The sequence below is a fragment of the Mobula birostris genome, chromosome 5 (assembly GCF_030028105.1).
Source record: "Mobula birostris isolate sMobBir1 chromosome 5, sMobBir1.hap1, whole genome shotgun sequence".
Taxonomy (NCBI): domain Eukaryota; kingdom Metazoa; phylum Chordata; class Chondrichthyes; order Myliobatiformes; family Myliobatidae; genus Mobula; species Mobula birostris.
Window position 1 is genome coordinate 117224261 of NC_092374.1, and position 14562 is coordinate 117238822.

Genomic DNA, 14562 nt, shown 5'->3' on the forward strand with positions numbered 1-14562 from the left:
AGCACCATTTAATATTGTTGCATTTTGTATTAATACAGTTGAATTTTGTGACACCTGACATCACACAGTGCTTCTCAGTAGGAATTTTAAGCATAGGTGTGATATCACACCACATTTGGAGAATAATTTCACTTTTTTACTTGACATTAACTACACAATAGCACTTATATAGTGTGCCAAAATTTAACTTGTAAGGTTGGTTATATTTCAAAGTAAACTAATTCAACATTCAAAGATTACCATCCATCTTCTTTAATTTAGTATACAATATTTTATGCACTATTACCTTCTGTTTTACAGCTGTGGTTGTACGAATGTTTGTAGTTTTTTCCACATGTACATGCATATGATCCTTTAGTATTATTGCAGTAGTGTGAGCAAGTCCCAAATTGAAGGCACTCATTAATATCTGTAAAAAATGTGAAATATATGCTGTTATATCTTACAGGCAGTTTTCCTAAGGAGAGAAAATATCAATGATTTTGTAATAGCTTCTTAGTTACTTCAGGAAGTTGTAGAAATCTTGTGTATAATTATCAGAGGATCTCTGAATGTGTACAACAGGAAAACATGTCACTCAGTCTGTTGGGTTCCATAGTGGCTTTGAATAAGATCAATCCAGTTGCTAGCATTGCTCTACCCCTCTTGCGTTTCTTATTGTGATACAGAAAGAGGCCGTTCAGCTTATCAGTTCCATGCCAGCTCCCAGCCAACTAAATTCCATTCATTCCATTCCCCCTTCATTATAGTCCTGCATCTTATTTCCTCCCCAAGGCCCTTCAAATGATTTCCCATCTGATGACTTGGTGATCTGGTAGTGCAGCAGTTAGGATAACACTATTACTGAGCCAGTGAGCCAGGTGCAATTCCACTGTTGTCTTTAGGGAGTTTATATGTTCTCCCCATAACTGTGTGGGCTTCCTCCAGGTGCTTTGGTTTCAAGATTTAAAGTACATTTATTATCAAAATATGTATATAGAATACAACTCTGAGATTCGTCCTCCTACAGGCAGCCACAAAACAAAGAAACACCGTGAAATCCATTCAAGAAAATATCAAATACCCACAACATTCTTCTCACATCCCAAAGATGTATGGGTTAGCAGGTTAAGTACTCACATAAGTGGAATTGGGTGACACTGGGAAGGGCTGTTATAGTGGCACACCACTAAATAAATAAATAGATAAATACATACATACATACATACATACATACATACATACTCAGCCTCATTTTGTGACTAGGGTTAAATCTGTCTCTACTACGAATCATAACAATACACTCAAGATTCTACTAGCTTTCGTAAACATTTTTCATCATGTCATTGTTGTTATTTTGCCAAGGTACGTACCTTTAAACTGATATGGAACAAGAGATAATGCTCCAGTTTTATGCACTGAATACATAGCAATATAATGCACAGACAATGAACTCAGCTTCAAAAAATAAATTTTAATTGAATTTAAAAGATGTAAATTACAAAGTACATGTAGTGCCCAGGTTAAAATTTTTACTGCTAATGCTGTGAAGTATTTCATTTAGTAGCTTTCTGTAAAAGCTGTCCTGCTGGTAGAATATGTTGGTTTCAGCTAAAGATAAGGGATGATGATATTCAATTTAGGAATGATGTGTCAGTCAAACAGGATGGTGGAAAAGGGAGAAGGTTCTAGACAGAGTAGGGTGGAGAGAGATTTATGACAGACACAGATGGGGTTTGTGGCTTTTGGCAGGAGGTGCAGAGAAGTGTGGGATAGATGGCTGTAGGATTTGATCTGATTGGAAGACACAATTGCAAGGAGTACTTCATGAGATGAAGGAGCCCAAGATGAGAAGCTCAACCGATGATTGGTGATGAGAATTCAGTGCCGTGAGTAATGGTTACACACAGCTTTTGGACAATTCAAGCACATTGGATCTTTTCAATGATTTCAGTGCCCTAGCCCCCATCATTTTATTTTTTACTATGGATGTCCATCCCCCACCGGGAAGGCCTCAAGGTGCTCCATTTTTTTCTGAACACCAAACATAACCAGTTCCCCTCCATTACCACTCTCCTTCGCCAAGCGGAACTTGCCTGTGCTCTCAATTATTTCTCCCTTCGTTCCTCCCACTTCCTTCAAACAAAAAAGGTAACCATGGGTACTTGCATGGGTCCCAGCTATGCCTGCCTGATTGTTGGCCACTTGGAACAGCCTATGTTCCAAGGTTTCGCACTTTTCCTATGCTACGTCGACGACTGCCTTGGTGCTGCTTCCTGCACCCATGCTGAACTCGTCAACTTCATCCACTTTGCCACCAACTTCCACCCTGACTTCAATTTTACCTGGTCCATTTCCGATACCCCCTCCCCTTTCTCAATCTCACTGTCTCTTTCTTTGGAGACAGCTTATCCACTGATGTCTACAATAAACCCACAAACTCTCACAGCTACCTGGACTATATTTTGTCCCACCCTGTTACTTGTGAAAATGCCATCCCCTGCTCTCAATTCCTCCATCTCCACTGCCTCTGCTCTCAGGATTAGGATTTTCATTCAAGAAATAAGAAGATATCCTCCTCTTTCAAAGAAAGGGGCTTCCCTTCCTCTACCATCTATGCTGTCCTCAACCACATCTCATCCATTTCAAGCATGTCTGTCCTTACCCCATCTCCCAGCCACCCTTCTAGGGACAGGGTTCCTCTTGTCCTCACCTACCGCCCCACCAGCCTCCATGTCTAGCACATAATTCACCGAAACTTCAGCTATCTCCAACGGGTTCACACCACCCTACCCCCATTTTCTGCTTTTCATGGGGGTTGCTCCCTATGCCACTCCTTTGTCCATTCGTTCCTCCCCACTGATCTCCCTCCTGGCACTTAACCTTGCACGCGGGACAAATGCTACACCTGCCCCAACAGCTCCTCCCTCAGTACCATTCAGGGCCCTAAACAGTCCTTCCAGGTGAGGTGACACTTCACCTATGGGTCTGTTGGAGTCATATGTACTGTGCTCGGTGCTAGTGGTGTGGCCTCCTGTATATTGGGAGACTGTTTCACCAGAAAAAGCAGGATCCCCCAGTGGCCACTCATTTTAATTCCCATTCCAATATGTCCATCCATGGCCTCCTCCACTGTCATGATGAGACCACACTCAGGTTGGAGGAACAACACCCTACATTCCATTTGGGTAGCCATCGATTTCTCAAACTTCTGGTAATGCCCCTGCTCCCTCCCCGCTTCTTCACCATTTTGCATCCCTTTTTCCCTCTCCCACCTTATCTCCTTGCCTGACCATCGCCTCCCGATGGTGCTGCTCCTCCCTTTTCTTTCTTCCATGGCCTTCTGTCTCTTTCACCAACCAACTTCCCAGCTCTTTACTTCATCCTTCCCCCTCCAGGTTTCACCTGTCACCTTGTGTTTCTCTCTTTCCTCCCCCCATCTTTAAAATCCACTCCCCTGCACTTTTCTCCAGTCCTGTCAAAGGGTTTCGGCCCAAAATGTTGACTGTACTCTTTTTCTAGATGCTGCCTGGCTTCCTGAGTTCCTCCAGCATTTTGTGTGTGTTGCTCGGATTTCCAGCATCTGCAGATTTTCTCTTGAATGTGCTCATTTAAACTAGTTTAAGTATAATGGGCCCTTTTATTTTTGTTTCTTTTCCTTTTTCTCTTCCTTAATAACTGTTTGATAAAGCTGAAGTTAGTAAATACACTTTCTTTATAATTGTATGCGGTGTATGATCTGTTATTTCTTGGCAATTGATAATTGTGTATGGGCAGTATTTACACAGCATTCTCTTGAATCAGGCTTCTGTTAAATAAAAGATCTCAACTTTCCTGTATGGTTGAGCCCAAATCTTACGGAACCTAGATGTTTATTGTTTAAGAAAGGTGGCGTTCTGATCACTGAGTCACGTGGCTGTTAGCAGAGCCAGCTAATGAGCCTCGGTGAGGGGGTTACATACATATATTACAACATTACACAAATAGCACTTCTAATCAAAGATGAATTTAATAAACCTTCATTTATTCTGTCATGAGCTTCGAGTAAAGAACGGTACGACACAGGAACAGGCACTTTGGTCCACATTGTTGTGTCAAACCAACTAAATTAGTAATCAAATGGCTAAACAAATTAATCTATTCCTCCCACACAATTTCCATATCTTTCCTTTTTCCTCACGTTCATGTGCATATCTAAACATCTCTTAAAAGTCCTGCTGAAGGGTCTCGGCCCAAAATGTTGACTGTACCCTTCCATAGATGCTGCTTGGCCTGTTGAGTTCCTCCAGCATTTTAAGCATGTTGCTTGGATTTCTAGCATCTGTAGATTTTCTCTCGTTTGTTCCTTAAAAGTCTCTAAGGGCATAGTTTTACGGTGCTTGGGAGTAGGTACAGAGGAGATGTCAGGGGTAAGTTTTTTACGCAGAGAGTGGTGAGTGCGTGGAATGGGCTGCCAGTGACGGTGGTGGAGGCGGAAACGATAGGGTCTTTTATGAGACTCCTGGATGGGTACATGGAGCTTAGAAAAATAGAGGGCTATGGGTAAGCCTAAGGTAAGGACATGTTCGGCACAGCTTTGTGGGCCGAAGGGCTTGTATTGTGCTGTAGGCTTTCTATGTTTCTGCCTCTACCATTACCCCAGGCAGTGCATTCCGAGCACCCTGCATTCTCTGTGTGAAAAACTTGTCCCTTACAACTTTGAGATCACCACCCCCCCGCCCCACCTTAAATTCATACTGTCTGGTATTAGACATTTCAACCCTTGGAGAAAGATACTGTCTTTCTACTCTCTTTACATCTCTCATAATCATATGAAACACTGTCAGATCTCTCCTTGGCCTCTGCCACTCCGGAGGAAAAAAAACAAGTTTGTCCATCCTCTCATGGAAACACATGCCCTCTAATCCAGGCAGCATGCTGCTAAGTCTCTTCTGCACCATGTCCAAAGCGTCAAAATCCTTCTTATAATGGCGGCGGGGGTGGGGGAGGGGGCAGACCTATATGCAATACTCAAGATGCAGCCTAACTAGAGTTTTACAAAGCTGTATTAGGCAGTTTCATTTTCTGTGTCAGGCATTCACGAAATAACATGTTTTAAAATTTCATTTTTAGACTTAAATGGATTGCCAAGAACAAGTCAGAAAGCATGCAGAAAGCAACAATGTGACTAAAACTCCCAAGGGAAATTGCCTAGAAGTGTATCCCTGTTTGTTACTAATAGTCAATGAAATTAATCTTGAACAGTTACTAGGCACTACTGCAACCATAAAGCATACTTAAAGCTAGGCCAGCATCTCCTGTGTTGGTGGTGTCTTTATATACAATCTGAGAAGACTGACTTTTGATTTTAGGAAGTTCCATGGAATTTAATTGAACTACAATGGATTTTCTAGCCAGCAAAATGATGAGGCTGGTATACAAAGCCATAATTCAAAGGAAAAAGCTCACATCTCTGACCCACTCTGCCATCCAGATTATCTGCCATATAATCCACTAGGGTAGATTTGATAAGGGTGATAAAATTAAGTAGCTATTTGCTAAAATTACTAATTTTGAATCTTTACCTAATAATCAGAAAAGGAAATGTTAATTACAGGACCTCACAGCAATTTATATTGAAGATGAATTATGAATCCTGCTTAATACATTGCGGCATGGTAGCGTAATGGTTAGCACAACGTTTCGCAGTACAGGTGACCAGGTTCAATTCTTGTCAATGCAAGGAGTTGGGACATTCTTCCTGTGAACATATAGGTTTCCTCTAAGTACTCTGCTTTCATCCCATAGTCCAATGACGTACTGGTTGGTAGATTAATTGGTCATTGTCAATTGTCCACTGAATAGGCTATGATTAAATTGGGCGATAGCTGGGCAATACGGTTCGAAGGGCCAGAAGGGCTTATTCCACACTGTATCTCAATCAATCAATAAATCAGTAAATAAACTAAATAGCTACCTTCACACTGCTTTGAAGCTTTGTTTCTTTGAAAACCAGGCCGACACTCACAGAAATGTGAAAAAATTGTCCTGTTACAGTAAGCATCATTCCCACAAGGATTTAGTTCTTCTTCACAATTAAATTCATTATAATCTGGTGGAAAATATAGAAAATCAACCATCAAAAATAACCAGAATTTAGAAATCAACAGTGAGGACAAACAGCAGCCACACGTCAAAAAAGACTGCAACACTTTTGAGAACTCTGGAGTCATGGCAGATACAAGTTGAGTTGTGATGTAGCAACCAATTTGTGGCCTTGAGTGTTCGGACACTTGTAGGGAGTAGTTATGACAAGAAGTTCCTTGTCTGAGCTAAGAGTATTCTTTTTGTTCTTGTAAGATGTTTAAGAATGCATGAGAAGAATTTGGATACGTGGATGACTATTGTCCAGCATTTTTATTATAGTACAGCTTGCTTCTAATTTCTGATTTGAAATATTAACTGTTTCTTTTTCCACATGTACTGCCTGACCTGCTAAGTTTTCCTTGTATTCTCTATTTTGTATTTCAGATTTCCAGCATCTGCAATTACTTTGTGATTGTCCCTTCCAGTGTAGTTCCCATGATACATTAATTCCTTAATTGTATTGTCAACATTTAAGTGCACTTGAGAGGAATGGACAATTATTACACCTACATGCATGACCACTAAGAAAATGACTTATTCGAAAGAACTGTGATGACGTGTTTTGGAAATAGTTTTTCAGGTTTATGTCAATTTACAGTATGTGTTTCATTAATACAAATGGTTCCAAAATTTGTCAATTAAGTTTGTTCATCATCAAAGTGTCCCCCTTACTTTATTCATTTTCAGTTTTAGGTTTCAATTATTTTTTATATATGCATATACAGTAGATAACACTGTGGAAGCAAATATTTCTCCATGAAAATAATTCCACTCTTATCATAAAACTGTACTCTACGTTCATCTATACCAGTTTCAATAATGTATACAACTCATGCTGTTACAATAATTCGTAAGTTTTAAAAAAAAAATATTAATACATTTAACCTGAATAATGTACCTGTCTGTGCTATTCACAGTCAAATTAAATGGTACTCTTGTAGTTATCAAAGTTTAGAGAACTTAGTAATGAATGGAGCTTGGTACTACCATAAATAGGGTCTTAAGCATAGCTTTTGGGAATATTCCTGAAGATTTGAAATGCCTCTTAAAACCCAGGTGAATTTCGTTCAATTTAGATTGAAGAATACGTTGGTCTTAGAATAAGAGCACCAAATATTGACACAAAATATGGGAATGGAGTCTTTGTATTATGAAGGTAACCAAAGCATTTCCGGTGCCTTCCCTTCTTCCTTTGATTATCACTTTGCAGTGTGATAACTGTATCGAGATTCCATGCACAGATCAGTTAACATAAAGACATTCACATTTTATTTAAAATTCAGTAGTAGCATTAAAAATATTTGATGGGATTATTAATATTTTTACACTTTAACCAAGCTGACTGTCGTGATCAGTCAGCTAAAACAGTTTTGATATCAATATATGAAAAAAGATTCGATTTTTCCAATGTTGATTAACAAAGCTACAGAAAGGAACATAGGATGATAGTTATGGTCTTCACCAGCATTATGTCAACTAAATGTAAAGAAATATACTGCATTAAATATACTTCAGACATAACTTACTTCTCAGGCAGCCTTGCTCATCAGATCCACTGTCTGAACAGTCATTAAACATGTCACATTGTAGCTCTATTGGAATGCAATTCCCATTACTGCATGTAAACTCATCCTTCCCACATGGCCTCTGAATTTGTTTATCTGTGAGTTAAGTAGACAGGTGACTCTTGATCAATGATGTAAACATAGCCCAACAAACTGAAAATTGCCAAAACGGAGAGAGTGAACTTATGATTTCAATGTGATCTATGTAGTACCCAATCATGGCCATAGCAAGGTATAAAGCTTATAGTGGAACTTATGGTCTGGAAGTAAGTCTGCGGCTATACAATGCTGTAGAGACAGAAGGCCAAAATATAAGAATACTCTGCACTCATCTGAATATCTAGGGTGAGCTGTTGTTGCTTGATTCCCTTTCCAACAGCAGATGGCAATTTTAGGCTAATCAGATTTCAGCCACAGTAGATAGCGCAGATGAGTTGTGACAGCTGCTCCAGTAAATGCAAGAAATCAGTTCTACTTCTCTTTGTCATAACCAACAGAAGTTTGAACCAAAAACAAAACCAAACAGTGTCTCCAATTGCAGTCTGAAAGACAGCTAAAGAACTGGTGATTGGTTTGTTAAAGGTGGCTTTCACTAGATATTAAGTCCTTAACTTATATATACAAGGAACCTAACACCTGTTTGATGTTTTTGCCTGTGACATCGAAATATTGGACTCCATTAATCTGACAGAAGGACAACCGTGCATGCAGACTGGGCAGAGGAGTATCACAACAAAACTGATGTGTATTGCACTCATTTCATACCTGTCAAACAGAAGTACAATGTTTCAATTTCTATTCATATACATTCATAATATTTGCCATGTTTTACTGTTTGATTTCCTCAGGAACTTGTAATACCAATACTAATGTATTCCTGTCTCTTTAATGGGATATTAGATAGGGCAGCAGGTCAGCAGAACAACATTAATTCAGTCACTATGGGAAACCGGCACATATCACATGCTCCAACTCACATCCTCTTTACACAGCCATAATAATTATATCTGATAGCACTATCCGTGGTTGGGGACTGCTGTGTAAATGATACAGTGGCAAGTAATGTAGAATTTTCCAGTTTTATTCTCAACCAGCAGTACAACAGTGGAATGCACCATGGCAAATGTTTCACACATTGAGGGTCAGGTATCGCAAAATTATGATGGCTGCCTCTGACATGAAGTCCAGCATTGTAATCAGAGAGGTATACTTTCTTCAACTTACCTCGCATTACTTTTAATTATTTATAGTGATAAGCCTCTGTGATGCTTTCTCTTAGCATTCTCTGGGTGATTGCAATTGCCTTTTAAAGTACATACTGGGAGCTCAGAGTGTACAGTACATCCACAGATTTTAAAGGTAAAAGTGCAGGTTGATTGGCTGATGTATTCCTTTATCATATTCTATATTCATAAATTATAGAAACAGGCAGGTTGTGCTGGAAGTATGTACAACACCTGTCCGGCCACAGCTTGAATACTGTACTTACTTCAGGTCGCTACATTCCAAGGAAAATACACTGAGGGGAGTGCAGAGATGTATGAAAACATTGCCAAGACTGAAATGCTTTAGCTGTGATGAGAGGTTGGATAGTTTTCTTTGGAGCAGAGGGATCTGAAGTGAGATATAAATGTGCAAACATTTATGAATAAGTAAATGGGAAGAATCTTTTTCACCTCATGGAGGGGTCAAAACCCAAAGGGATGGATTTCAATCAAGCAATAAAAGAATGAGAGGGGAATTGTGTAAAATATTTTCAGTCAGAATTGAACTAGGAACTGCAGCATGCTGCTTCAGATGATACTTGGGTGAGTACTTAAGAGCCATGGCATACAAGGCATTGAAACTTGCAGGGTTGGAATTGGGCTGGATGGCCATATTTGAGGACACACATGATGGGCTGAACGGTGTCCCCTGTGTAGGAAATGTCTTGAGATTCAATGATATTTACAGACAAATAGCATAAAGCAATTTTCAAATTGTGAAAATAGAGGAACATTTGATGGCTCTGAGCATGTACTTGCTGGAATTTGGAAGAATAATTGAAACCTATTGAATATTGAAAGGTGTAGATAGAACTGACGTGGAAAGGATGTTTCCTATAGTGCAGAGTCTAAGACCAAGCAGCACAGTCTTAGAATGCAAGGATGTCCCTTTAGAACAGAGATGAAGAGGAATTTCTATAGCCCAAGGGTGGTGAATCTGTGGAATTGATTGCCACAGATAATATAGAAACATAGAAAACCTACAGCACAATACAGGCTCTTCGGCCCACAAAGCTATGCCAAACATGTCCTTTCCGGAGAAATTACCTAGGGTTACACATAGCCTTCTATTTTTCTGAGTTCCATGTACCTGTCCAGGAGTCTCTTAAAAGACCCTATTGTATCTGCCTCCACCACCATCGCCGACAGCCCATTCCACTTACTCACAACTCTCCGCGTAAAAAACTTACCCCTCATATCTCCTCTGTACCTACTTCCAAGCACCTTAAAATTGTGCCCCCTCATGCTAGCCATTTCAGCCCTGGGAAAAAGCCTCTGACTATCCACATGATCAATGCCTCTCATCATCTTATACACCTCTATCAGGTCACCTCTCATTCTCCTCTGCTCCAAGGAAAAAAAGGCCAAGTTCATTCAATCTATTCTCATAAGGCATACTCCCCAATCCAGGCAAGATCCTTGTAAATCTCCTCTGTACCCTTTCTATGGCTTCCACATCCTTCCTATAGTGAGGCGACCAGAACTGAGCACAGTACTCTAAGTGGGGTCTGACCAGGGTCCTATAAACCAGTATCATTATCTCTCGGCTCCTAAACCTAATCCCACAATTGATGAAGGCCAATGCACTGTATGCTTTCTTAACCAAGAGTCTACCTGCGCAGCAACTTTGAGTGTCCTATGGACTCAGACCCCTAGATCCCTCTGATCCTCCACACTGCCAAGAGTCTTACCATTAACACTTTATTCTGTCATCATATTTGACCTACCAAAATGAACCAACTCACACTTATCTGGGTTGAACTCCATCTGCCACTTCTCAGCCCAGTTTTGTATCCTATCAATGTCCCGCTGTAACCTCTGACAGCTTCCACACTATCCACAACTTCTCCAACCTTTGTCTAATCAGCAAATTTACTAACCTATCCCTCCACTTCTTCATCCAGGTCATTTATAAAAATCACGAAGGAACAGGGGTTCCAGAACAGATCCCTGAGGCACACGACTGGTGACCGACCTCCATGGAGAATATGACCTGTTTACAACTATCCTTTGCCTTCTGTGGGAAAGCCAGCTCTGGATCCACAAAGCAATTTCCCCTTGGATACCATGCCTCCTTACTTTCTCAATAAGCATCGCATGTGGTACCTTGTCAAATGCCTTGCTGAAATCCATATACACTACATCTACTACTCAATCTTCATCAATGTGTTTAGTCACATCCTCAAAAAATTCAATCAGGCTCGTAAGGCATGACCTGCCTTTCACAAAGCCAGGCTGGCTATTCCTAATGATATTATGCCTCTCCAAATGTTCATAAATCCTGCCTCTCAGGATCTTCTCCATCAACTTACCAACCACTGAAGTAAGACTCACCAGTCTATAATTTCCTGGGCTATCCCTACTCCCTTTCTTGAATAATGAAACAACATCCGCAATCCTCCAATCCTCCGGAACCTTTCCTGTCCCCATTGATGATGCAAAGATCATCACCAGAGGCTCAGCAATCTCCTTCCTCGCCTCCTACAGTAACCTAGGGTTCATTTCATCCAGTCCCGGTGACTTATCCAACTTGATGCTTTCCAAAAGCTCCAGCATATCGTCTTTCTTAATATCTATATGTTTAAGTGGAGAACACATTTTTGGGTATATTTAAAACAGAAGTTGTTAGGTTCTTGATTGATAAAGTTACAGGGGGGAAGGCAATGGAATGGGGTTGACAGAGATAAATCTCTCAAGGTGGAATGGCAGAGCAGACCTAATGGGGCAAATGGTATAATTCTGCTCCTCTGTCTTATGCTCTTATATCCATAATCAAAGTTCTGAATACTTCAAAGGAATCTTGAAGAATGGAGCTTTTTGATTAAAATAGTATGTCTAATTTCATTATCTTAAGCCATATATTTAAGTACAAGAATGCCAATTGAAGTAATTAGAAATAATATCTGTCTCTTTTTGCTGACACTGAACACATGGATTATATTGCCCCCTTGTAGTATACAACTCAGAAACGGGAAGTCAATGGATCTGAATATTAGGAGCTATGCGCAAAAGGACATATGTATGCAGTTCTCCTCCAATATCTTTTAACTATGGAAGCAATTGTCCCCTCTGCTAAGTGATAACTTGTTTGGGTTAAAACATTCTTGTCGAAAGTCATGGGAACAAAAGATCAGCCCAAATCTAGAAATTGCCATATAGACAGATATGTTGTTATACTTCATATTAAACTAATGGTCCATCAGCCTGTTTAAGCATGGTTAGCAACTAATATCAATAGTCAAATCTGCTGTTCTTTAAATTACGCTTTGATCAACATTTATTCTTTAATCAACGACTTCAAAGCTAGATCAAATGGTCATTGACCTCACTACTTTTTGAGGTTTCTTGCTGTATTTAAATTGTCTGTCATTTCTGCCAACTGTGTCTGCACTTAAAGATAAACACTGCATTAATTGTCAAGAATAATGAGATGCTACATACATAAAAGACATTTTTCCAGTTTTAGTTTTAGTTTTAGTTTTAATGTTATTGCATTTTGATATCAAGTCATGTATAGTATATTTATTTATAATTCATGTCATAATTGATTTATATTTCTTCTTGAATATTTAAACTGTATAGATATTCCTTAAAGGTTAATGCACTCACTGTAAGAATACCCAAGATACACCTTAAATAAAATAGAGGAACATACCACAGTTTATTTCATCGGTGTTGTCACCACAATTATTCATTTCATCACAAACTCGCTCAGGTCGAAGGCAAACTCTCCCATTTTTACATCTGAATGATCTTGAGGGAGGACACTGAAATTTTGCTGTTAAATACAAAGATCCATTTGTACTATAATTTTAAGAAATATTTCTTAAAAAACCTACTATTTGTGATTTTATCCCACTTCCTGCTACATTTTCTTTATTGATCAAATTCCTGCCTACTAACACTAAGCTGTTTAACTTAACTATGATCAGTTGAGTTGCCTAAGCATTACCCATAAAGCAGATATAGCTTTCGGAAATATCCCAGCTACATCTCCCATATATAGGGCAGTTAATGTTACCATTCACATTCCCTCATGGCAAATGATTTTGATATTACAAATATGCAATAAAACAGAAAGTAAGGAAATCTGAGAATATTATGCAGCATCTGTAGAGTGGGTGAGAGAGAAACAGAGTTAATGTTTCTGGTCTGAAAATCTTGTATTAGGATTTTGAACTGTAAAAACAACGAGCATCAATTATCTACCACCTCCAACCAAACCAACAGTCAACAATTCTACTCAGAACCTAAAAATTGATTTACTTCTAGTTTTTCAAAAGGGCAATTTCAGTAATATGATAGTAGCTTTTGGAGGGGCACCATTGGGACCAGCCATGGTGGTACTTATGTGGTAACTGTAGAACGTAAGAGTGTGCAGGTGGTTTCTAGAGGATTGATTAAATACAGCAAATCATCAGTATTGCATGAAATTCTGAGAGTTCCTCCATCCCTCCTTATCTTATTGTTTAGGTAACCCAGTTCCTTCTTCTCTATAGTGAAGTACCAAAATACTTTTCAAGAAGGTTGCTGAATGCCTCCCACCTTCTCTCACCACCATAATAGAACTTTCCAAGCAGTCTTGCCTTACCCTATTACTTCCTGCTGTCTCTATTTGCAGAGATTAAAATCAAGAAAATCTCATTGAACTAAAGCATGCTCCTCCTTATTATCAGAAATGTAATCCATCTACTTGATTCCACAACATTTCTCTTCAGTTTTCTCTCTCTCTTGAGAGGAAAGTAAACATCAGAGCATTTAATGAACTAAAGAAAATAAGTGACCTACCACACATTTCTGGATTTTCATCAGAGTTGTCTCCACAATCATCCTCACCATCACACAGCCATGATACAAGCTTACAAAGTGTATTGTTGCATTGGAATTCATCTACATTGCAGGTTGTTTGCACTAGAAAACAAAAATATTAAATAAACTAATATTCAGATTCTTATAACAGCATCATCAATCTCATCATATGTTAACTAAAGGACAAGTGATTTCATGGACTCATTAATTTATGGAATTATTTTGCTCACTTCTATGAGTAGTGATTTATCTGCCAACCTGTTGTTTTTACTCCTAAACAGGAGCTCTTTGTTAATTTTACGATATTAACCAGAACAAGAAACATATATGACATGTTCAGTATCTTTAGATAATAAGCTGTAATTATTCTGAAGGGGAAAAATGCATCTTGTATCATAAATTTTTGCCTTCTCTTTAACTCTTGTGTCTAAAAGACTCGTTTTTGAAGGGATAGGGATCAACCGAGCTGAGGCTGGGGTGAGCTTAGGACAACTGCAGTTCATTGCAGTTTCATACCAGTAAATGGTAAAAAAGCATAAAATGATTGACAGGCTGGCGCAAAATACTGAGATGATAGAATCTCTTCTTCTCAGCCTGCTTACTACACCTGGAAGGAAATTTGCCATGATTTCCCCGTGAGATCATTGGTTAGAATATAAATTGACCATTAATTATATCATCAGAGCCTCATACAGTATGTCAAATGAAAAAGGTCATGTGGCAGCTTCTTAAAAGATGCATGTTCAAAACAAATAATTACTCATATGGAAGGCTGAGATTTAAAATTTTAGAGTCGTAGAGTCACTACAAGCACAAAA

General features: G+C 39.1%; 1 protein-coding gene across 1 annotated transcript in view; it reads right to left on the bottom strand.

Annotated features, from left to right (window-relative positions):
- The window catches only part of LOC140197951 (low-density lipoprotein receptor-related protein 1-like), a 2495129-nt gene that overhangs the window by 94918 nt on the left and 2385649 nt on the right, over window positions 1-14562 (bottom strand). The window contains exons 72-76 of the mRNA XM_072258609.1: window positions 13724-13846; window positions 12591-12713; window positions 7632-7766; window positions 5936-6070; window positions 287-409 (exon numbers count right to left, since the gene is read on the bottom strand). Of these exons, the coding sequence (XP_072114710.1) occupies window positions 287-409; window positions 5936-6070; window positions 7632-7766; window positions 12591-12713; window positions 13724-13846 (639 nt within the window). The remainder of the gene's footprint in view (window positions 1-286; window positions 410-5935; window positions 6071-7631; window positions 7767-12590; window positions 12714-13723; window positions 13847-14562) is intronic.